Here is a 24,462-nt window from a genome sequence, read left to right on the forward strand (position 1 = left end):
GCTTCACAGCTCCAGGGACCTGGGTTCACTTCCCAGCTCGGGTCACTGTCTGTGTGGAGTTTGCACATTCTCCTCGTGCCTGCGTGGGTTTCCTCCCGGTGCTCTGGTTTCCCCCCACAGTCCAAAGATGTGCAGGTTAGGTTGATTGGCCATGCTAAAAGTGTCCCTTAGAATCCTGGGACGCTTAGGTTAGAGGGATTAGAGGGTAAAATATGTAGGGATATGGGGGTAGAGCCTGGGTGGGATTGTGGTTGGTGCAGACTTGATAGGCCAAAGGGCCTCCTTCTGCACTGTCGGGTTCTATGATCTATAATCTATGATCTATGTATTTTTAGGAATTACTGTCCTGAGATTCACCTGCTGGTCATTCACCATAACTATTGTCGGGGGCTGAAAGGCAGAAGGTTAGGCCAGGTGCTGAATGTACTCATAAAAGCCGAGTGCTAATACACGTAATCAATTAGCTGCCATCTTCAGCAAAATTGTTTCATACTCTAATGTTAATCAACAACCTTTTCTCTTAGGTTTGGACAAAGGTAGAGATGATGTGTCCCTCTCAAAGGATGATGCTACACACACTATCTCAAAAAGCAAGGTACAGTAGATAAGTGCTTTTCTGTGTCTTTGCAGGGTTGCACCTAGTTTATTTCAATTAGAGGTGTTGTACATACTTGCTGCATTGTTTGTTAATTTTCAGTTTGATCTCTCCTCCGATTGATCATGATGTAGAAGATGATAAACCTGACAAAGGGTTTGAATAGCAAAGGGAATTGAAAACTAGAGGACGTAGGTTTAAGGTGACAGGGGAAAGATTTACAAGGGACTTAAGGGGCAACTTGTTCACCCAGAGGGTGGTGCATTTATGTAATAAGCTGCCAGAGAAAGTGGTTGAAGCAGGTTCAGTAGCATCATTTAAAAATCATTTGGATCAGTACATGGATGGGAAAAAGTTACAGGGATATGGATTAAACATGGGCAATTGGGATTAGCTGAGAGGGGCACCATGGTTGGCTTGGGCCGAAGAACAAAGAAAATTACAGCACAGGAACAGGCACTTCGGCCCCTCCAACCCTGCACCGACCATGCTGCCCTGACTGAACTAAAACCCCCTATCCTTCCAGGGACCATATCCCCCTATTCCCATCCTATTCGTGTATTTGTCAAGACGCCCCTTAAAAGTCACGACCTTATCCACTTTCACTACTTCCCTCGGCTTCGGGTTCCAGGCACCCACTACTCTTTGTGTAAAAAATCTGCCTCGTACATCTCTTTTAAACTTTGCCCCTTGCACCTTAAACCTGGGACTACTAGTAATTGACTCTTCCACCCTGGGAAAAAGCTTCTGACTATCCACTCTGTCCATGCCCCTCATAATCTTGCAGATTTCTGTCAGGTTGTCCCTCAATCCCTGTCGTTCCAGTGAGAACAAACCAAGTTCCTCCAATCTCTCCTTATAGCTAATGCCCTCCATACCAGGCAACATCCTGGTAAATCTTTTCTGTACCCTCGCCAAAGCCTCCACAAGCTTCTGGTAGTGTGGTGGCCAGAATTGAAGACTATGTTCTAAGGGCTTGTTTCCATGCTGTATTGCTCTATGGCTGTAACAAAGGGCGAATGATCTAGATGCGTTACCTTGCTTTTGTAGAATAATGTGTTAATATGAGATCAGATTGGTTCTCAGTCAGCCGAATGCCAAAGTTCTGAATAATGGAGTGGCACAGTAGCACGGTGGTTAGCACTGCTGCTTCACAACTCCAGGGACCTGGGTTCAATTCCCAGCTTGGGCCACTGTCTGTGTGGAGTTTGCACATTCTCTTTGTGTCCGCGTGGGTTTCCTCTGGGTGCTCCGGTTTCCTCCCACAGTCGAAAGATGTATGGGTTAGGTTGATTGGCCATGCTAAATTTGCCCCTTGGTGTCCTGAGATGCGTAGGTTAGAGGGACTAGTGGGTAAATGTGCGGGGATGGGGATAGGGCCTGGATGGGATTGTGGTTGGTGCGGACTCGATGGGTTGAATGGCCTCTTTCTGCACTATAGGGTTTCTCTGAACAATTCGACCTCTGGGTGACTCAACACAATACTATCTGTTCATGTCCATCCTTTTTTATGCTCTGAAAACATTTGTACCTTGCTTGATTTTTACTTGTAGGCCTTCCATTTGTTGGGCCTCCACCTTTCAGCACCTGCCAGAGAGAGTAGATTGCAGCATTAGAAAGTTGAGGGAAACAAATCAGACCTCTTCTAAAACGTGAATATCAGAACAGATTAGCATCAGTTGAATAATATCTTCAGAGCACATGTTCGGAAGTGTCCGTTGGGATAATGTTTGGAAGGTTCATAATAATGTGACAACTGGTGCCTCCAGATTTATCAGACCATAAACCAGAATCTTTTCTGATCCTTTTATGTGCACAGGAATGAGAAGTCATTTTTTTGGGAAGCTTGAGGAGCAACCTAGAACTGTTGGGAATTGTAGAAGTTAATACTAGCAATCCTGCTAGCTTCCAGGAAGCTTAATCACAAGAAAATGTAATGCTCTAAGATTAACTGATTATGGTCACATTGCTGTTTGCGAGACCTCAGAACAGAACACCTCAACAATATGTCATTGGTTATGATTGCTTTGGAACTTCCTATGGTTGTTAAAGTTGCAGTAAAATGTCTGACAACACCAGGTTTTGGTCCAACCGATTTATTTGATAATACTCACAAGCTTTCGAGGGGACGAAGAGGCAGTCCCCTCGAAAGCTTGTGAGTATTATCAAATAAATCGGTTGGACCAAAACCTGGTGTTGTCAGACTTTTTACTGTGTTTACGCCAGTCCAACGCCGGCATTCCCACATCATGTTAAAGTTGCAACATAAATGAAAGGCTTTCTTCCTAATGAAACATTCCCATGCAATGAATGCACTTAGACTATGTGAGATGTTATATTCTTACAGTTTGATAACCACATTGAAGGATTCATTCCTCAGACTGCCCACACGTGGGACTGGAGATTGGCTGCTCTGAATGAGGTCATTTCAGGTCCTTTTGGACAAATGAATTTTCATCTATTTTATTTGCGTTTCTGGCCAATGTGCCATCTCCAGTGGCTGAAGAAGTTATGCAGTGAGTCGTGAGAAAAAAATATTACTGTGTTCTCTGCTGGTCATGTGTACACTTTTTAATTTGCTGGAGCCTTTTAGGGAATTGAGGGTTATTGGGGAGTGAGTTGGAGTTTGAGATCAGCCATGATATTAACTGTTGGAGTAGGTGTGATGGGCCCGATGGTCTACTCCTATTCCTATCCCTTGTGTTCTCGCATGAGTCACAGGTAAAGCTAAAGAACTTCCAAAAATTTATTTATAACTTAAAAAGTGTACATCTCTACTTTTTTTACAGCTCAAATGTATTTGTTTTATGTGGGCTACTTGATGCAAGTTTTTTTTATGATAATTTATTTCCATGGAAGTTTCAATGAATCTCCATGGAAGTTTCAATGAATAGGCATGAACCTCGGGTCAGTAGTTTTAGCTGAGGGAAGGGTAATTATGAGGCCATTAGGAGAGAATTAGGAAGCATTGGTTGGACTAGGAGATTACAGGGACTAGGAACGTCTGAAATGTGGAGTTTTTTCAAGGAGCAGCTACTGCGGGTCTGTGATAGGTATGTCCCTGTCAGGCAAGGAGGAATTGGTAGGGCTAGGGAACCGTGGTGCACAAAAAAAGTTGATTTGTTGGTTAGGAAGAAGAAGGAGGCTTATGTTCGGATGAGGCTTGAGGGCTCGGGTAGTGCGGTAGAGAGCTTTAGATTGGCTAGGAGGGAGTTGAAGAGGGAGTTAAGAAGGGCTAGAAGAGGGCATGAGATGACTTTGGCTGATAGGATTAAGGAGAATCCTAAGGCGTTCTATAGGTACGTCAAGAACAGAAGGTTGGTTAGGGCAAGATTAGGGCCAGTTACAGACAGTAGGGGGAAGTTGTGTGTGGAACCGGAAGAGATTGGAGAGGCATTGAACCATTATTTCTCTTCGGTGTTCACGCAGGACGATATGAATGTAGCTGAGGAGGTCACTGGGGTGAAGGGGTGTAAAATAGAAAGTACTGCAGTTGATACAGAGGATGTGTTGGATATTCTGGAAGGGTTGAAAATAGATAAGTCCCCTGGTCCAGACGGGATTTACCCTAGGATTCTATGGGAGGCAAGAGAGGTGATTGCAGAGCCACTGGCTCTGATCTTCAGGTCGTCGTTGGTCTCTGGTATAGTACCGGAAGATTGGAGGACAGCGAATGTTGTCCCATTGTTTAAGAAGGGGAACAGAGACTTCCCTGGGAATTATAGACCAGTGAGTCTTACTTCTGTAGTGGGCAAGGTTTTAGAAAGAATTATTAGGGATAGGATTTATAGTTATTTGGAGAGTAATGAATTGATTAGAGATAGTCAGCATGGTTTTGTAGCGGGAAGGTCGTGCCTTACTAACCTTATTGAGTTCTTTGAGAAGGTGACCAAAGAGGTGGATAGGGGTAAGGCAGTAGACGTGGTATATATGGATTTTAGTAAGGCGTTTGATAAGGTTCACCATGGTATGCTTCTGCAGAAAATGCAGATGTATGGGATTGGTGGTAATTTAGGTACTTGGATCAGGAATTGGTTAGCAGATAGGAGACAGAGGGTGGTGGTTGATGGTAATTATTCATCATGGAGTTCGGTTACGAGTGGTGTGCCTCAGGGATCTGTTTTGGGGCCACTGCTGTTTGTAATCTTTATTAATGATCTGGATGAGGGTATAGTTGGGTGGATTAGTAAGTTTGCTGATGACACCAAAGTCGGAGGTGTGGTAGATTGTGAGGAAGGGTGTCGAAGTTTGCAGGGTGACTTGGACAGGTTGCAGAGCTGGGCCGTGAGGTGGCGGATGGAGTTTAATGCGGAGAAGTGTGAGGTAATCCATTTCGGTAGGAATAACAGATGTGTTGAGTATAGGGCTAACGGGAGGACTTTGAATAGTGTGGAGGAGCAGAGGGATCTAGGTGTATGTGTACATAGATCCCTGAAAGTTGGGAATCAAGTAGATAAGGTTGTTAAGAAGGCGTACGGTGTCTTGGCGTTTATTGGTAGGGGGATTGAATTTAGGAGTCGCAGCGTCATGTTGCAACTGTACACAACTCTGGTGCGGCCGCACTTGGAGTACTGTGTGCAGTTCTGGTCCCCACATTACAGGAAGGATGTGGAGGCTTTGGAGAGGGTGCAGAGGAGGTTTACCAGGATGTTGCCTGGTATGCAGGGGAGGTCCTATGAGGAGAGACTGAGGGATTTGGGGTTGTTTTCACTGGAAAGAAGGCGGCTAAGAGGGGATCTTATAGAAACATATAAGATGATTAGAGGTTTAGATAGGGTGGATGGTGATAGCCTGTTTCCTCGGATGGAGAAAGCTAGCACGAGGGGGCATGGCTTTAAATTAAGGGGGGGTAGTTATAGGACGGATGTCAGGGGCAGGTTCTTTACCCAGAGGGTGGTGAGGGACTGGAATGCCCTGCCTGCTGCAGTTGTAAATGCGCCTAGTTTGGGGGCGTTTAAGAGATTGGTGGATAGGTTTATGGACGAAAAGGGATTAGTTTAGATTAGTGGGTCAATGTTTTTTTTTAAAAATAAGACTGGTCGGCGCAACATTGTGGGCCGAAGGGCCTGTTCCGCGCTGTAATGTTCTATGTTCTATGTTCCACCTGCTCTGAAATTCTTGCTAATTCATTACCTGATCCAGGCTGGTCTACAACTCTCCAGGGCAGTCTTGGCCTAAAGTTCTTCACACTGACTCCAGATAATCTCACAAGATCCTCTAATGTGTAAACTAGTCAAGGTTGTGGAAGCAATGCAAAGCTTGCCAGTGTTTATTTAATTCTCTCACAAGATATGGGTATTGCTGGCTATGTTAGCATTTGTTACCCATCCCTATTTTCCCCCGAAAAGATGGTGGTGAGCCAATGCCTTGAACCATTACAGTCCATCTGGTGTGGGTATCCCCACAATGCTTTTGGGAAGGGAGTTCCAGGATTTTGACCCTTTGAAGGGTAATATATTTCCAAGCTAGAACGGTGTTTGACTTTGACGTGAGCTTGCAGCTGATGGTGTACCCATGAATCTTGTGACCTTGTCCTAGGTGGTAGAGGTTATAGGTTTGGAAAGTGTTGTTGAAGAAGCCACAGTGAATTACTGCATCTTGTAGATGGTACCTACTGCAGCCACAGTGCATCGATGATGTAAAGTGAATGTTTAAGGTGGTGGATGAGACACCTGCATTGTTCTGGATGGTGTCAGAGTGGACCCTCACTCATCCAGTCAAGTGGGCAGTATTCTGTCACACTCCTGATTTGTGCCTTATAGATGGTGGATAAGCTTTGGGGAGTCAGGAGGTGAGTTACTTGCCATGGAATTTCCAGCCTCTGACTTGTTCTTGTAGTCACAGTATTTATTTGGCTGTTCCAGGTGAGTTTCTGGTCTGATATCCCCCAGGACTTTAATAGTGCAGATTCAATGGTAAGGCCTTTGAACTCCAGTAGTACCACAGTGCACACTTGAGATTCCCCTAAGCTTTGCTCTACAACTTGGAGTTTGTGGTTAAGGGCCAGGCTAATCAAAGGAAAATCAACTCAGCTGTTGGTCTCCTGAAATTTACATTTGCACAAACCTACATTCTCTTCCAATTACAATATTTATTTAACAATTTGTTATTAATAATCCAATATTGGTGCTTTTTAAATAGATAAGTTTATTTATCTTTTTGTTGTAACATAAAGATTTGAAAAGATCTTGATTGTTACTTGAGATTTTCACAGAATCTCAGTGCTGAAGAAGCCCTTCAGCCCATTGAGTCTGCACCAACACATGAGAAACAGAAAATTGGAATGAATGGGTGCTTTTCTGGTTGGCAGTTGGTGACTAGTGGAGTGCCGCAGGAATCGGTGCTGGGGCCTCAACTGTTTACCATTTACATGGACGATCTGGAGGAGGGGACTGAGTGTAGGATAACAAAGTTTGCTGATGACACGAAGATGAGTGGGAAAGCGAATTGTGTGGAGGACGCGGAAAGTCTGCAGAGAGATTTGGATAGGCTGTGAGTGGGCAAGGATCTGGCAGATGGAGTATAATGTTAGCAAGTGTGAGGTTATTAGAACATAAGAAATAGGAGCAGTAGGCCATCTAGCGCTTCGAGCCTGCCCTGCCATTCAATAAGATCATGGCTGATCTGTCGTGGCTCAGTTCCACTTTCCCGCCCTCTCCCCATAACCCTTAATCCCCTTGCCTGTCAAAAACAAGGGGATTAAGGGTTATGGGGAGAGGGCAGGAAAGTGGAACTGAGCCACGACAGATCAGCCATGATCTTATTGAATGGCAGGGCAGGCTCGAAGCGCTAGATGGCCTACTGCTCCTATTTCTTATGTTCTTATAACCTCACACTTGCTAACATTATACTCCATCTGCCAGATCCTTGCCCACTCACAGCCTATCCAAATCTCTCTGCAGACTTTCCGCGTCCTCCACACAATTCGCTTTCCCACTCATCTTTGTGTCATCAGCAAACTTTGTTATCCTACACTCAGTCCCGTCCTCCAGATCGTCCATGTAAATGGTAAACAGTTGAGGCCCCAGCACCGGTTCCCACCGATTATCCATTTTGGAAGAAATAATAGTAAAATGGAATATTATTTAAATGGTGAAAAATTACAACATGCTATTGTGCAGAGGGACCTGGGGGTTCTTGTGCACGAATCGCAAAAACCCAGTCTGCAGTTGCAGCAGGTGATCAAGAAGGCAAATGGAATGTTGGCCTTTGTAGCGAAGGGGATAGAATATAAAAGTAGGGAGGTCTTGCTGCAATTGTACAAGGCACTGGTAAGGCCGCAACTGGAGTACTGTGTGCAATTTAGGTCCCCTTATTTGCGAAAGGATATATTGGCCTTGGAGGGAGTGCAGAGAAGGTTCACCAGGTTGACACCGGAGATGAGGGGATTAGCTAATGAGGAGAGATTGAGTAGATTGAGCCTGTACTCATTGGAGTTCAGAAAGCTGAGGGGTGATCTTTTAGAGACATACAAGATATTGAAGGGGCTAGATAGGGTAGAGGTAGAGAGATTCTTTCCACTCAGAAAGGAAACCAGAACTAGAGGGCACAGCCTCAAAATAAGGGGGGGGTCAGTTTAGAACAGAGTTGAGGAGGAACTTCTCTCAGAGAGTAGTGAATCTCTGGAATTCTGTGCCCACTGAAGTGGTGGAGGCTATCTCGTTGAATATGTTCAAGTCACGGGCAGATAGATTTCTGATTGCTAAGGGAATTAAGGGTTATGAGGAGCAAGTGGGTAAGTGGAACTGATCCACTTCAGATCAGCCATGATCTTATTGAATGGCAGAGCAGGCTCGAGGGGCTAGATGGCCTACTCCTGCTCCTATTTCTTATGTTCTTGTTTCTTATGTTCTTATAGCAGCCAACCTACCCAACCGCATTTACTAGGCCCACAGCCTTGAATGTTGTGATGTGCCAGCAGATAGCCCACCTCTACCACCCTACCAGGCAGTGCATTCCAGACTGTCACCATCCTCTGGGGAAAAATGTTTTCCTCACATCCCTCTTTAAACCACCTGCCCCTCACCTTGGGCCTATATCTTTTTGTAGCTGACCGTTCATGTAAGGGGAAAGCTGCTTTTTATCCATTCTCTCTGTGCCTCTCATAATCTTGTACACTTCAATCAGTTTGCCCCCTCAGTCTTTTTTAATTCATTCATGAGACAGGGATGTTGCTGGCTGGTCAGCATTTATTGCCATGCCTAGTTGCCCGAGGGCATTTGAGAGTCAACCACGTTGTTGTGGCACTGCGGACTAGACCAGATAAGGATGGCAAATTTCCGTCCCTAAAGGGACATTAGTGAACTAGATGGGTTTTCCTGACAATCGAACTGTGGTTTCATGGTCATCAATAGATTTATAATGCCAGGTATTTTTTATTGATTCAAACTCTGTCATCTGCCGTGGCAGAATTTGAACCTAACCGTTCCCTCTAGGGAACAGTGTTACGTTGCCTGGCCCTTAACCAAAGAATCAAAGTGGTAGAAGCTGAGTTTCTGGACTGATAGTGGAGCAATTATACCACAAAGCCATTGCATCTCCTTTTTTGATCCAACTAAAACAACCCAAGCCTATCCAACATTTCATCATAACTTAAATGTTTCATCCTAGGCAGAATCCTGGTGAATCTCCCACACACTTCCTTCAATGCAATCACAGTCCTTCCTATAATGTGATGACCAGAGGTGCACATAGTACTCCAACTGTGGTCTCACCAAAGTTCTCACCTAACTCCAACATGACCTCTCTATTTTTGTAATGTATTTTGTAATAATTGATTTGCCTTTTTCACCACCCACACACATGGCCTTCTGCCTTCAAAAGTCAATGTACAACACGCCAAGGTCCCTGTGTTCTTCAGAAGTTCCTAGTATCATGCTGTTCACTGAATACTCCTTTGCCAATTACTACTTCCAAAATGTGTAACTTTTCAGGGTTAAATTCTATCTTCCACTTATCTACCTGTTGACCATCCCGTCTATATCTTCCTGAAGCCCAAGGCACTCTGCCTCACTGTTAACCACCCAGCCAATCTATGTGTCTTCCACAAACTTACTAATTCGATCTCTCAGGGAGTCATCTATGTTAGTTAAATAAATGCTGAATGGGCAGGCTCGAAGGGCTAGATGGCCTACTCCTGCTCCTATTTCTTATGTTCTTATGTTCTTATAATAGGGGCCCCAGCACAGCTCCCTGTGCTTTGCTACTGGAAACTGACTTCCAGTAACTAAAGCAGTCTTCTGTCATCACTCTCTATCTCCTGCAACCAAGTCAGTTTTGGAATCCACTTTATTAAATTATCCTGTATCCCATATAGAATCGTAGAAATCCCACAGTGCAGAAAGAGGCCATTCGGCCCATCGTGTCTGCACCAACCACAATCCCACCAGGCCCTACCCCCATATCCCTACATATTTACCCGCTAACCCATCTAACCAACATATCCCAGGACACTAAGGGGCAATTTTAGCATGGCCAATTAGCCTAACTCGCACATTTTTGGACTGTGGGAGGAAATTGCAGCACCTGGAGGAAACCCACCCAGACACGGGAGAATGTGCAAACTCCACACAGGCAGTGACCAAAGCCGGGAATTGAACCCAGGTCCCTGGAGCTGTGAATCAGCAGTGCTAACCACTGTGCTACCATGCTGCCCAATATGAATTTACCTTCTTTATAATTCTCCTATATGGGACCTTGTCAAAGGTTTTGCTGAAATCCATTTGGACTACATCAACTGCACTACCCTCTTTGATTTGATTTATTATTGTCACATGTATTAGTGTACAGCGAAAAGTATTGTTCCATTTACAGACAAAGCATACTGTACATAGGGAAGGAAAGAAGAGAGTGCAGAATTTAGTGTTACAATCATAGCTCGGGTGTAAACTTAATGTGAGGTATGTCCATTTAAATGTTTGATGGCAGTAGGAAAGAAGCAGTTTTTGAATCACTTGGTACAAAAGTCTTTGGACATGTATTTTTTTCCCAATGGAAGAAGATGGAAGAGAGTATTTCTGGGAGGCATGGGGTCCTTGATTGTGCTGGCTGCTTTGCCGAGGCAGCGGGAAGTGTAGACTAGAGTCAGTGGATGGGAGGCTGGTTGCATGATTGACTGGGCTTCGTTCATGGCCTTCCGTAGTTTCTTGTGGTCTTGGACAGAGCAGGAGCCATCCCAAACTGATACAACCGGAAAGAATGTTTTCTATGGTGCATCTATAGAAGTTGGTGAGAGTTGTAGCAGACATGCCAAATTTCCTTAGTCTCCTGAGGAAGTATACCTACACACCTGGTCACCTCTTCAAAAAATTCAATCAGATTTGTTAGGCATGACCTCCCTGTGACGAAACCTGGCTGACTATCCCTGATCAGGTCTTGCCTCTTCAAGTGGAGATAGATTTTCTCCTTCGGAATCTTCTCCAATAGTTTCCCTATCACTAATGTGAGGCCTGAAGTTCCCTTGCTTGTCTCTACAACACTTCTCAAATAGCAGAACCATATTAATTGTTCTCCAGTCCTGTGGCACCACTCCCATGGCTAAAGATGAATTAACATTTGGGTCAGAGCCTCTGTAACCTTGAGACACAATTAACCCATTCTGGAGATTTGTGTACTTTTAAACCTTCCAGCAGTTCCAGTAACTTGTCACACTTATGTTAATTTGCTCAAGAACCTCGTAATTTCTCTCCGAGTTCCATACCTTCATCCTTGTTCTCTTTGAACTAAGAACAAAGAAAATTACAGCACGGGTACAGGCCTTTCAACCCTCTAAGCCTGCACCAACCATGCTGCCCAACTAAATTAAAACCCTCTAACCTTCTGGGGACCATATCCCTCTATTCCATTCCAATTCATGTATTTGTCCAGATGGCCCTTAAAAGTCAGTATCGTATCCGCTTCCCCCGGCAGCGAATTCCAAGCACCCACCACTCTCTTTGTAAAAAAAAAACCTGCCTCATACATCTCCTTTAAATCTTGCCCCTCACATCTAAAACCTTTGCCCCCTAGTAATTGACTTCACCATCCTGGGGAAAAGTTCTGACTATCCACTCTGTCCAAGCCCCTCATTACCTTGCAGACTTCTGTCAGATGTTCCTCAACCTCTGTCATTCCAGTGAAAACAAGTCAAGTTTCTCCAACCTCTCCTCATAGCTAATGCCCTCCATACCAGGCAACACCCTGGTAAATCTTTTCGGTATCCTCTCCAAAGCCCGCATATCCTTCTGGTAGTCTGGCAGTCAAAATTGAACACTATATTCCAAGTGCGGCCTAATTAAGGTTCTATAAAGCTACAACATGACTTGCCAATTTTTAAACTCAATGCCCCAGCCAATGAAGGCAAGTATGCTGTATACCTTCTTGACTACCTTCTCCACATGCGTTGCCACTTTCAGTGACCTGTGTATCTGTACATTCAGATCCCTCTGCCTATCAATACTCTTATTAACTGTATATTTCCTATCTGTTTTAGACCTTCCAAAATGCGTAACCTCACATTTGTCCAAATTTCACTCCGTCTGCCATTTCTCCTCCCAGGTCTCCAACTGGTTTATATCCTGCTGTATCCTCTGGTCCTCTAGTTTTTTTTTTGCTTTCTTTAAGTTTTGCACCGGAGGTAGTTGCTAGGGCACTCGGGTAGAGTTTTTTTTTAACCTTTAAAAGTGTACTCACCTCGGGGATCCGGCCTCATTGTTCCGTGGGAGCACTGAAGAGAGGCTGCGATTTGCGAGTGGAGAGCTTGTGGGTGAGTACAGCGACTTTTTTCTTTTTTTTTAAAACTGACTTTGTTTTAGTTTTTTTTTGCTTTCTTTAAGTTTTGCACCGGAAGTAGTTGCTAGGGCACTCGGGCAGAGTTTTTTTTTAACCTTACTGTAAATTAGACCAGAGAGGATTCCCGATACTCTACATAGGTAGAGTATCCCAGCCCTCCCCTCTCCTCTAACCTAAAAAAGAGAGAGAGGGGGGCTCTGACTGAGAGCAGGTAAGTCTGTTTTTGTTTTTGAGTGTGCTGTAAGGGCTTTGGCTCACAGGGCCAAAGAGATAGGGGTGAGGCAAGGTAAGCTATAAGTTTTGTTTTCACTTTTTCCTCTGGGTTACTAAAAGGGGCAAGTATGGGTGTGAGGCCAGTATGTTGTTGCCAGTGCAACATGTGGAAGGTCTTGGAAGCTCCTGGTCTACCAGACATCCACACCTGTGCTCGGTGTGTGGAGCTGCAGTCCCTACAGAACCAGGTTAAGGAGCTGCAAATGCAGCTCGAGGACCTTCGGCTCATTCGGGAGAGTGAGGAGGTAATTGACAGGAGCTATCAGCAAGTAGTCACACCAGGGCAACGGGAAGAAGGCACTTGGGTAACTATTAGGAAGGGGAAACCTCGGGTGACGGAGAGCACACCGGTGGATGTCCCCCTTCAAAATAAGTACTCCGGCCTGAGTACTACTGGGGGGGACAGCTCATCTGAGGGAGGAAGCAGTGGCCAGGTCTCTGGAGCTGAGCCAGTAAGTCAAAAAATTAAAAAAAGAGAGCAGAAAGGTAGTATTAATAGGGGACTCCACAGTGAGGGGGGCGGACAGGCGTTTTTGTGGACGTAGACGTGAGTCGCGGATGGTGGTTTGTCTCCCTGGGGCTGGGATTCGGGATGTCTCTGGGCGTGTCCCAGACATCCTGAAAGGGGAGGGTGAGGAACCAGAGGTTGTAGTGCATATAGGTACTGCTGACATAGGCAAGAACAGGGAGGCAGTCGTGAAAAGGGACTATAGGGAACTGGGTAGGCAGCTGAGGAAGAGAAAAGCGAAGGTAGTAATCTCAGGATTGCTGCCTGTGCCACGGGAGAATGAGGGCAGGAATGGAATGAGGTGGAGGCTGAATGCGTGGCTGAGGGACTGGTGCAGAGGGCAGGGATTTTGGTTCTTAGTTCATTGGGACCTCTTTAGAGGCAGGTGTGACCTGTACAGTAAAGACGGGTGGCACTTAAATCCCAGGGGGACTAATATCTTGGTGGGAAGACTGGCTAAGGCTACCGGGGGGACTTTAAACTAGAAAGGATGAGGGGAGGGAATTGTGATGGGGAGACAGGGACGGAGGAGGTTCGCTCCCAGGTAGGGAAGGACTGCAGGCAGTATGAGAGGGAGGTTAGACAGGGGGTGAAGAAGGGAAATGCCCAGACTGAGGGGCTGAAGTGTATATATTTTAATGCCAGGAGTGTAGTGAATAAGGTAGATGAGCTTAGGGCGTGGATTGCTGCTTGGGAATGTGATGTGGTGGCCATTACGGAGACTTGGATGTCTCCGGGACAGGACTGGGTACTTCAGGTCCAGGATTCAGATGCTTCAGGAAGGACAGGGAGGATGGCAGAAGAGGTGGTGGAGTGGCACTGTTGATCAGGGACAGTGTCATGGCTGCAGAGAAGGAGGATGCCGTGGAGGGACTATCTACAGAGTCTCTGTGGGTGGAAGTTAGGAACAGCAAAGGGTCGAAAACTTTGCTGGGTGTATTCTATAGGCCGCCCAATAGTGACAGGGAAGTTGAGGTGCAGATAGGGAAACAGATTCTAGAGAGATGTAGTAATAACAGAGTTGTGATGGGAGACTTCAATTTCCCAAACATCGATTGGAATATCCCAAGGGTAAGAGGTTTGGATGGGGAGGAGTTTGTTAGGTGTGTTCAGGAAGGTTTCCTGACACAGTACGTGGATAAGCCTACGAGGGGAGAGGCTGTACTTGACCTGGTACTGGCGAATGAACCAGGGCAGGTGATGGATCTCTCGGTAGGAGAGCATCTTGGGAATGGAGATCATAATTCTATCTCCTTCACAATTGCGTTGGAACGAGATAGGATCAGGCAGGCTAGGAAGGTGTTTGTCTGGAGTAAGGAGAGATACGAAGAAGTCAGGAAGTTACTTGGACAAATAAACTGGAAGGAGGCGTTCTTAGGGAAAAGTACTGAAGGAAGGTGGCGGATATTCAAGGAATGTTTGTCTGGAGCTCTGCATGACAATGTTCCGATGAGACAAGGGGGTTTTGGTAGACCGTGGGAACCGTGGTGCACAAAGGCTGTGTTGAACCTAGTCAGGAGGAAAAGGAAGGTGTGCAAAAGGTTCAGGGGGCTAGGAGATGTTAAGGATCTTGAGGAGTAGAAGGATTGTAGAAAGGAGCTTAAAACGGAAATTAGGAGAGCCAGGAGGGGTCATGAGAAGACCTTGGCGGGTAAGATTAAGGAGAATCCCAAGGCCTTCTATAAATATGTAAAAAGTAAAAGGATGAGAAGAGAAGGGATAGGACCTATAAAAGGTGAAGGGGGAAAGGTCTGTGTGGAACCAGAAGAAATGGCAAAGGTGCTTAATGAGTACTTTGCCTCAGTATTCACAGTGGAAGCTGATCTGGGAGATTTTGCTACGGATTTGCATCAGATGGAAAAGATTGAGTATGTGGATATTAAGGAGGAGGATGTGTTAGAACTTTTGAATTCTATCAAGATAGATAAGTCGCTGGGACCAGATGGGATGTACCCCAGGATACTGTGGGAGGCGAGGGAAGTGATTGCAGAGCCCCTGGCGATGATCTTTGCGTCGTCAATGGAGACAGGAGAGGTTCCGGAAGATTGGAGGATTGCGGATGTAGTTCCTATTTTCAAGAAAGGGAACAGAGATAGCCCGGGAAATTACCGACCGGTGAGCCTGACCTCAGTGGTTGGTAAGCTGATGGAGAGGCTTCTGAGGGACAAGATTTATGAGCATTTGGAGAGGTTTGACATGATCAGAAATAGTCAGCATGGTTTTGTCAAGGGCAGGTCGTGCCTTACGAGCCTAGTTGAGTTCTTTGAAAATGTGACTGAACACATTGACGAAGGAAGAGCAGTGGACGTGGTGTACATGGACTTCAGCAAGGCGTTTGATAAGGTCCCCCATGCAAGACTTCTTGAGAAGGTGAGAGGGCATGGGATCCAAGGGCCTTTGGCCTTGTGGATCCAGAACTGGCTTGCCTGCAGAAGGCAGAGAGTGCTTGTGGATGGGTCTTTTTCTGAATGGAGGTCAGTCACCAGTGGAGTGCCCCAGGGATCTGTTCTAGGACCCTTGCTGTTTGTCATTTTCATAAATGACCTGGATGAGGAAGTGGAGGGATGGGTAAGTAAGTTCGCTGATGACACGAAGGTCGGTGGTGTTGTGGATGGTCTGGAAGGATGTCAAAAGTTGCAGCAGGACATAAATAGGATGCAGGACTGGGCGGAGAAGTGGCAGATGGACTTCAACGCGGATAAATGTGTAGTCGTCCATTTTGGCAGAACCAACGGGATGAACGAGTACACTATCAAGGGCAGGAGTCTTAGTAGTGTTGAAGAGCAGAAGGATCTTGGGGTCCGGGTCCACAGGACTCTTAAATCGGCCTCGCAGGTGGAGGATGTGGTCAAGAAGGCGTATGGTGTACTGGCCTTCATTAATCGAGGGATTGAGGTTAGGAATCGGGAGGGAATGCTGCAACTTTATAAGACCCTTGTCAGGCCTCACTTGGAGTACTGTGCGCAGTTCTGGTCGCCTCACTATAGGAAGGACGTAGAAGCTATTGAAAGGGTACAGAGGAGATTTACAAGGATGTTGCCTGGACTGGGAGGCATGCCTTATGAAGTTAGGTTGAGGGAGCTGGGTCTCTTTTCCCTGGAGAGACGAAGGTTGAGAGGCGACCTGATAGAAGTTTATAAAATGTTGAGAGGAATAGATAGGGTGGATTCTCAGAGGCTATTTCCCCGGGTTGAAATGGTCGCTACGAGAGGACACAGATTTAAGGTGCGGGGAGGAAAGTACAGAAGTGATGTTAGGGGTAAGTTTTTCACTCAGAGGGTGGTGAGTGAATGGAATCGGCTGCCGTCAGTGGTGGTGGAGGCGAACTCGTTGGGGTCTTTTAAAAGACTTCTGGATGAGCATATGGGATATAATGGGATTGGGGGTTATAGATAAATCTATGGATTGGTAGGTGTTGATGTGATCGGCGCAGCTCGTGGGCCGAAGGGCTTGTTTGTGCTGTAGTGTTCTATGTTCTATAAATTACAAACAGCAAAGGTCCCAGCACTGATCCCTGAGGAACACCACTTGTCACAACCCTCCAAAAGAAATGGAGGAGATATTAACTGGGTTTTTTGCATTTACTAAGGAAACTGGCATGGAGTCTACAGAAATAAGGCAAACAAGTAGGGAGGTCATGGAACCTATACAGATTAAAGGGGAGGAGGTGCTTGCTGTCTTGAGGTAAATCAGAGTAGATAAATCCCCAGGCCCAGACAGGGTGTTCCCTCGGACCTTGAAGGAGACTAGTGTTGAAATTGCCGGGGCCCTGGCAGATACATTTAAAATATCGGTATCCACGGGTGAGGTGCCGGATGATTGGAGGACAGCTCATGTTGTTCCGTTGTTTAAAAAAGGCTGAAAAAGTAATCCAGGAAATTATAGGCTGGTAAGCTTGACATCAGTAGTAGGTAAATTATTGGAAGGAGTGCTAAGAGATAGGATCTACAAATACTTGGGTGGACAGGACTTATTAAGGAGCGTCAACATGGCTTTGCGCGTGGTAGGTCATGTTTAACCAATCTATAAGAGTTTTTCAAGGAGGTTACCAGGCAAGTGAATGAAGGGAAGGCAGTCGATGTTGTCTACATGGACTTCAGTAAGGCCTTTGACAAGGTCCGGCATGGGAGATTAGTTAGGAAGGTTCAGTTGCAAGGTATACATGGAGAGGTAGTAAATTGGATTAGACATTAGCTCAGTGGAAGAAGCCAAAGAGTAGTAGTGGAGGCCTGTGACAAGTGGTGTACCACAGGGATCAGTGCTGGGTCCATTGTTGTTTGTCATAAGAACATAAGAAATAGGAGCAGGAGTAGGCCATCTAGCCCTTCGAGCCTGCCCCGCCATTCAATAAGATCATGGCTGATCTGTCGTGGCTCAGTTCCACTTTCCCGCCCTCTCCCCATAACCCTTAATCCCCTCTCTTATCAAGAACCCATCAACCCGCTTCTTAAAAATATTTAACGAGGCAGCCTCCACCACTTCAACGGGCAGAGAATTCCAGAGATTCACCACCCTTTGAGTGAAGAAGTTCCTCTTCAACTCCGTTCTAAACCGCCTCCCCTTTATCTTGAGGCTGTGCCCCCTAGTCCTACTGTCTTTTTTGAGCGGGAAGAGTCTCTCCACCTCTATCCTATCCATCCCATTCATCATCTTATACGTCTCAATGAGATCTCCCCTCATTCTTCTAAACTCTAACGAGTACAAGCCTAGTTTATTCAGCCTCTCCTCATAGCTCAACCCCCTCAACTCCGGTATCGGCCTAGTAAACCTCCTCTGCACTCCCTCCAAGGCCAAAATATCCTTGCGCAGGTGCGGCGCCCAAAACTGCACACAGTACTCCAGCTGCGGCCTCACCAATGCCCTATACAGCTGCAGCAAGACCTCCCTACTTTTATATTCAATCCCCCTCGCTATGAAGGCCAGCATCCCATTCGCCTTCCTGACCACCTGCTGCACCTGCAAGCTGGGTTTTTGCGACTCATGCACAAGGACCCCGAGGTCCCTCTGCACCGTCGCCTGCTGCAGTTTTTCGCCACGTAAGTAATAGTCCTTCCTACCATTCTTCCTACCAAAGTGGACCACCTCACACTTGCCAACATTAAATTCCATTTGCCATTTCCTGGCCCATTCGCCCAGCCTATCTAGATCCTTCTGCAGACTGTCCACACCCTCCGCACAATTTGCCTTTCCCCCAATCTTGGTGTCATCAGCAAATTTCGACACCCTACACTCGGTTCCCTCCTCCAGATCATCTATATAAATGGTAAATAGCTGAGGCCCCAGCACCGACCCCTGGGGCACCCCACTAGTCACCAATCTGTATCAATGATCTGGATGATTTTGAATATAAAAGTAGGGAGGTCTTTCTGCGGCTGTATAGGGCATTGGTGAGGCCGCAGCTGGAGTACTGTGTGCAGTTTTGGGCGCCGTACTTGTGCAAGGATATTTTGGCCTTGGAGGGAGTGCAGAGGAGGTTTACTAGGCTGATGCCGGAGTTGAGGGGGTTGAGCTATGAGGAGAGGCTGAATAAATTAGGCTTGTACTCGTTAGAGTTTAGAAGAATGAGGGGAGATCTCATTGAGACTTATAAGATGATGAATGGGATGGACAGGATAGAGGTGGAGAGACTCTTCCCGCTCAGAAAGGATAGTAGGACTAGGGGGCACAGCCTCAAGATAAAGGGGGGGCGGTTTAGAACGGAGTTGAGGAGGAACTTCTTCACTCAAAGGGTGGTGAATCTCTGGAATTCTCTGCCCGTTGAAGTGGTGGAGGCTGCCTCGTTAAATATTTTTAAGACGCGGGTTGATGGGTTTTTGATAAGAGAGGGGATTAAGGGTTATGGGGAGAGGGCGGGAATGTGGAACTGAGCCATGACAGATCAGCCATGATCTTATTGAATGGCGGGGCAGGCTCGAAGGGCTAGTCGGCCTACTCCTGCTCCTATTTCTTATGTTCTTATGATAATGTGGTAAATTGGATCAGCAAATTTGCTGATGATACAAAGATTGGAGGCGTAGTGGACAGTGAGGAAGGTTTTCAAAGCTTGCAGAAGGATTTGGACCAACTAGAAAAATGGGCTGAAAAATGGCAGATGGAATTTAATGTAGCCAAGTTCGAGGTATTGCAGTTTGGAAGGACAAACCAAGGTAGAACATGGTAAATGATAGGACACTAAAGAGTGTATTAGAACAGAGGGATTTGGGAATACAGATACATAATTCCCTAAAAGTGGTGTCATAGGTAGATAGGGTCGTAAAGAGTGCTTTTGGAACATTGACTTTTATAAATCAAAGTATTGAGCATAAGTGTTGGAATGTTGTGTTGAGGTTGTATAAGACATTGCTGAGGCCAAATTTAGAGTCTTGTGTGCAGTTTTGGTCACCTAGTTACAGGAAGGATATTAATAAGGTTGAAAGAGTACAAAGAAGGTTCACGAGGATGTTGCCAGGTCTTGAGAAACTGAGTTACAGAGAAAGGTTGAACAGGTTAGGACTTTATTCCCTGGAGCGTAGAAGAATGAGGGGAGATTTGATAGAGGTGTCTAAGATTATGATGGGTATAGATAGAGTGAATGCAAGCAGGCTTTTTCCACTGAGGCTAGAGGAGAAAAAAACCAGAGGGCATGGGTTAAGGGTGAAGAGGGAGAAGTTTAAAGGGAATATTAGGGGAGGGTTCTTCACACACAGAGTGGTGGGAGTGTGGAATAAGCTACCAGATGAAGTAGTAAATGCGGGCTCACTTTTAACATTTACGAAAAACTTGGACAGGTACATGGATGAGAGGGGTGTGGAGGGATGTGGTCCAGGTGCAGGTCAGTGGGACTAGGCAGAAAAATGGTTTGGCACAGCCAAGAAGGGCCAGAGGGCCTGTTTCTGTGCTGTAGTGTTCTATGGTTCATTGAGAAACATGCCCTTCCACTGCTATCTTCTGTCTTCTGTATCCACCTTTCAGCTCATCTCTGATCCCTTGCGACTTCAACTTCTGCACCAGTCTGCCATGAGAAACCTTGTTAAAGGTTACCGAAGTCCATGTAGGCAACATCCACTGCCCTACCCTCATCAATCAGCTTCGTCACTTCTTCAGAAAACTCAATCAAGTTAGTGAGACTCCATCTCCTCTTCACAAAACCATGTTGCCTCTCGCTAATACGTCCACTTATTTCTATGTGGGAGTAAATCCTGCCTCGAAGAATCCTCTCCGTGGGTGAAGATGGATGTGAAATATTCAACACTCTACAGAAATCCTCTGGCTCCACCTATAGATTGCCCCCTTGGTCCCTAATAGGCCCTTCTCTTTCCCTGGGTGTCCTCTTCCCATTGATATACTTGGAGAATATCTTGAGATTTTTCCTACTTTTACCAGACAGAATTTTCTCATTTTCCCTCTTTGCTCTCATTGCTTTCTTAAGTTCCACCCTGCACTTTCTGTACTCCACTAATGCCTCCCCTGATTTGCTTCCCTTGTGCCTGTTAAAAGCCTCTCTTTTCCTTGTCATCATATCCTGAGTATCTCTGGTCATCCCTGGTTCTCTGGGCTTGTACTCTACCACCAAACCCCCCCCACCCACTGCTCTTCTGTAGATTTGTTCACAAGTAATGGAACCAATGACCATAATTCTATTAGTTCTAAGATAACTTTGGAGAATGAAAGGTATGGCCGGAAAGTTAAAATTCTAAATTGGGGCAAGGCCAATTTTGATGCTATCAGGCAGGAACTTTCAAAAGTTAATTGGGGGAGTCTGGGAAGCCGAAGGGACATCTGGTAAGTGGCACGCTTTCAAAAATGTATTAACCAGGGTTCACATTCCTCTTAGAGTGAAGAGCATGGCTGGCAGAAGTAGGGAACTCGGGATATTGAGGTCCTGGTCAAGAAGAAGAAAGAGGCACATGACATGCATAGGCAGCTGGGATCAAGTGAATCCCTTGAAGAGTATAGGGGGTGTAGGAGTAGCGTTAAGAGAGAAATCAGGAGGGTGAAAAAGGACATGAAATTGTTTTGGCAGATAAGGCAAAGGAGAATCCAAAGAGCTTCTACAAATACATGAAGAGCAAAAGAGTAACAAGGGAGAGAGTAGGATCAACAAGGTCATCTGTGTGCAGATCCACAAGAGATGGGTCAGATCCTAAATGAGTATTTCTCATTAGTATTTACTATTGAGAAAAGCATGGATGTTAGGGAATTTGGGGAAATAAATAGTGATGTCTTGCGCAGTGTACATATTACTGAGAAGGAGGTGCTGGAAGTCTTAAAGCGCATCAAGATAGATAAATCCCTGGACCTAATGAACTGTATCCCAGGACATTGTGGGAGCCTGCAGATGAAATTAGGGTCCCCTAGCCGAGATATTTGAATCATCGATAGTCATGGGTGAGGTGCCTGAAGATTGGAGAGTAGCAAATGTTGTCCCTTTGTTTAAAAAGGGCTTCAGGGAAAAGCCTGGGAACTGCAGGCCAGTGCGCCTCACATCTGTGGTGGGTAAATTGTTGGAAGGTATCTTGGGAGACAGGATCTACAGGCATTTAAAGATGCAAGGACTGATTAAGGACAGTCAGCATGGCTTTGTGAGTGGAAAATCATGACTCACAAATTTGATTGAATTTTTTGAAGGGGCAACCAAGAAGGTAGATGAGGGCAGCGCAGTTGATGTTGTCTACATGGATTTTAGCAAGGCCTTTGACAAGGTACCGCATAGTAGGTTGTTGCATAAGGTTAAATCTCACAGGATCCAGGGTGAGGTATCTAAATGGATACAAAATTGGCTTCTTGACAGAAGCCAGAGGGTGGTTGTAGAGGGTTGTTTTTCAAACTGGAGGCCTGTGACCAGCAGTGTGCCTCAGGGTTCAGTACTGCCTCCACTGATATTTGTCATTTACCTTAATGATTTGGATGAGAATATAGGAGGCATTGTTAGTAAGTTTGCAGATGACACCAAGATTGGTGGCATAGTGGACAGTGAAGAAAGTTATCTCCGACTGCAGAGGGATCTTGATCACTTGGGCTAGTGGGCTGACAAATGACAGATGGAGTTTAATTTAGACAAATGCGAGGTGATGTATTTTGGTAGATTGAACCAGGGCAGGACTTAATCAATTAATGATAGGGCGCTAGGTAGAGTTACAGAACAAAGAGATCTAGGGGTACATGTTCATAGCTCCTTGAAAGTGGAGTGATGGGTGGACAGAGTGGTGAAGAAGGCATTCGGCATGCTTGGTTTCATTGGTCAGAACATTGAATACAGGAGTTGGGACGTCTTGTTGAAGTTATACAAGATATTGATAAGGCCACACTTGGAATACTGTGTGCAATTCTGGTCACCCTATTATAGAAAGGATATTATTAAACTAGAAAGAGTGCAGAAAACATTTACTAGAATGCTACTGGGACTTGATAAAGAGAGGCTCGATAAACTTTTTTCTCTGGAGCGTAGGAGGCTGAGGGGTGACCTTATTAGAGATCTATAAAATAATGAGGAGCACAGATCAGCTAGATAGTCAATATATTTTCTCAAAGATAGGGGAATCTAAAACTAGAGGGCATAGGTTTACGCTGAGAGGGGAGAGATAAAAAAAAGTGTCCAAAGGGGAGTTTTTTCACACAGAGGGTGATGAGCGCCTGGAACAAGCTGCCAGAGGTAGTAGTAGAGGTGGGTACAATTTTGTCTTTTAAAAGTATTTAGATAGTTACACAGATAGGATGGTCTGGAGGGATATGGGCCAAATGTGGGCAACTGGGATTAATTTACGGGTTTGAAAAAAAGGCGGCATGGACAAGTTGAGCCGAAGGGCCTGTTTCCATGCTGTAAACCTCTGACTAAGTAGCTGTTCCCAGTCAATCGTGGCCAGATTCTGCTTTATTTTACTAAACTCCGCTCTCCCCCAGTCCAAAACATTCTTTTTTTGCAACTTCTCTATTTCTTTGTCCATAACATGTTGTAGCATGTTGTGGTCGCTATCACCAAAACGCTCTCCCAGCACCACATCAACCACTGTCTGACTTCATTTTCCAGAATTATGTCCATCACTGTGCTGTCCCTTGTTGGACCCGCTCCATATTGACCTAAAAGGTTCTCCCGTACACATTTCAAGAAATCCACTCTATCCAAGCCCTTAACACTATGTCTATCCCAATTAATGCTGCGAAAGTTGAAATCACCCAATATAATTACCCTATTGCTATTTTTTTGTTTTTATTCCAATTCAGTCCAATCAAATCCAATTCAGTTGAGACATTCCCGATCCAAGCTGACAAGACAGGGCGCTCGCCTCCTGTCTGGGGCTTGATCTACATGATCCAAGCTGATTGGAGTAGGCATAGTTCCTCCTCCAAGGCTTGATCTCATTTGTATCTTAGCCAAAAAGCCGAGATGCCGTTTTTAAAAATTGCTTCAAATGAAGCTGAAATGTAACCTAATGACTTCAACCAAGCACAGCATATCGATACTACACTTCTACATCTGCGCAAATTAACAAAGAACAGTCCAGCACAGGAACAGACCCTTAGAACGACCAAACCTGTGCTGACATATGACACTTTTCTAAAGACATTTTGCCTCTACAAGGTCCAGATCCCTTTATTCCCAACCTATTCATGTATCTGTTAAGAAGCCACTTAAATGTTGCTTTTGTATCTGCTTCAAGCATCTCCTCTGACAGTGCACTCCAGGTACTTACCACCCTCTGGTAAAAAAAACTTGTCTCTCACATCTCCCTTAAACTTTCCCCCTTTTATCTGAAATCTATGTCCCCCTGGTAATTGACCCTTCTACCCTGGGAAAAAGACTCCGACTATCCATTCTGTCTGTGCCTCTCATAATTTTGTAAACTTCTATCAGGTCACCCCATCAGTCTCTGACGTTCAAGTAAATTGTGCACATATTTGTTCCTTAATTTCCTGCTGACTATCTGGGGGTCTACAATAAGCATGTAACAATGCAGTCGCCCCTTTTTTATTCCTAAACTCTATCCACAAAGTTTAATTCGATGCCCCCTCTCAGATATCATCTTTTCTTACAGCAATCACTGACTCCTAAACTAAGGATGCAATACCTCCTCCTCTTTTGCCCCCTCCCCTGTCTCGCCTGAAGTTTCTCTATCCTGGAAAGTTGAGCTGCCAATCCTGCCTCTCCCTAACCACATCTCTGTGATGGCTACTATATCACAATTCCACATTTCAATCATCGCCTGTTTTATCTATAATACTGATGGCATTGAAGTTGAAGCCATCCAGCCTGGTCTTATTCTGTTGAAATGGAGTACAGCTGTACTCCCTGTGATTTGATTGTTTGTGTATTATGCTATGTCCGTACACTGCTAACAGT

The 24,462-nt window shown here is 45.4% G+C and overlaps 1 protein-coding gene across 8 annotated transcripts in view; it reads left to right on the plus strand.

Moving 5' to 3' along the window:
• The window catches only part of osbpl8 (oxysterol binding protein-like 8), a 333,976-nt gene that overhangs the window by 194,030 nt on the left and 115,484 nt on the right, over positions 1-24,462 (plus strand). For all 8 annotated transcript variants that reach the window (XM_080191450.1, XM_080191448.1, XM_080191451.1 and 5 more), the window contains one exon: positions 525-595. In XM_080191450.1, the coding sequence (XP_080047576.1) occupies positions 525-595 (71 nt within the window). The remainder of the gene's footprint in view (positions 1-524; positions 596-24,462) is intronic.

Source organism: Carcharhinus amblyrhynchos, chromosome 6 (genome assembly GCF_965287045.1).
Source record: "Carcharhinus amblyrhynchos chromosome 6, sCarAmb.v2.hapA, whole genome shotgun sequence".
Classification (NCBI taxonomy): Eukaryota; Metazoa; Chordata; class Chondrichthyes; order Carcharhiniformes; family Carcharhinidae; genus Carcharhinus; species Carcharhinus amblyrhynchos.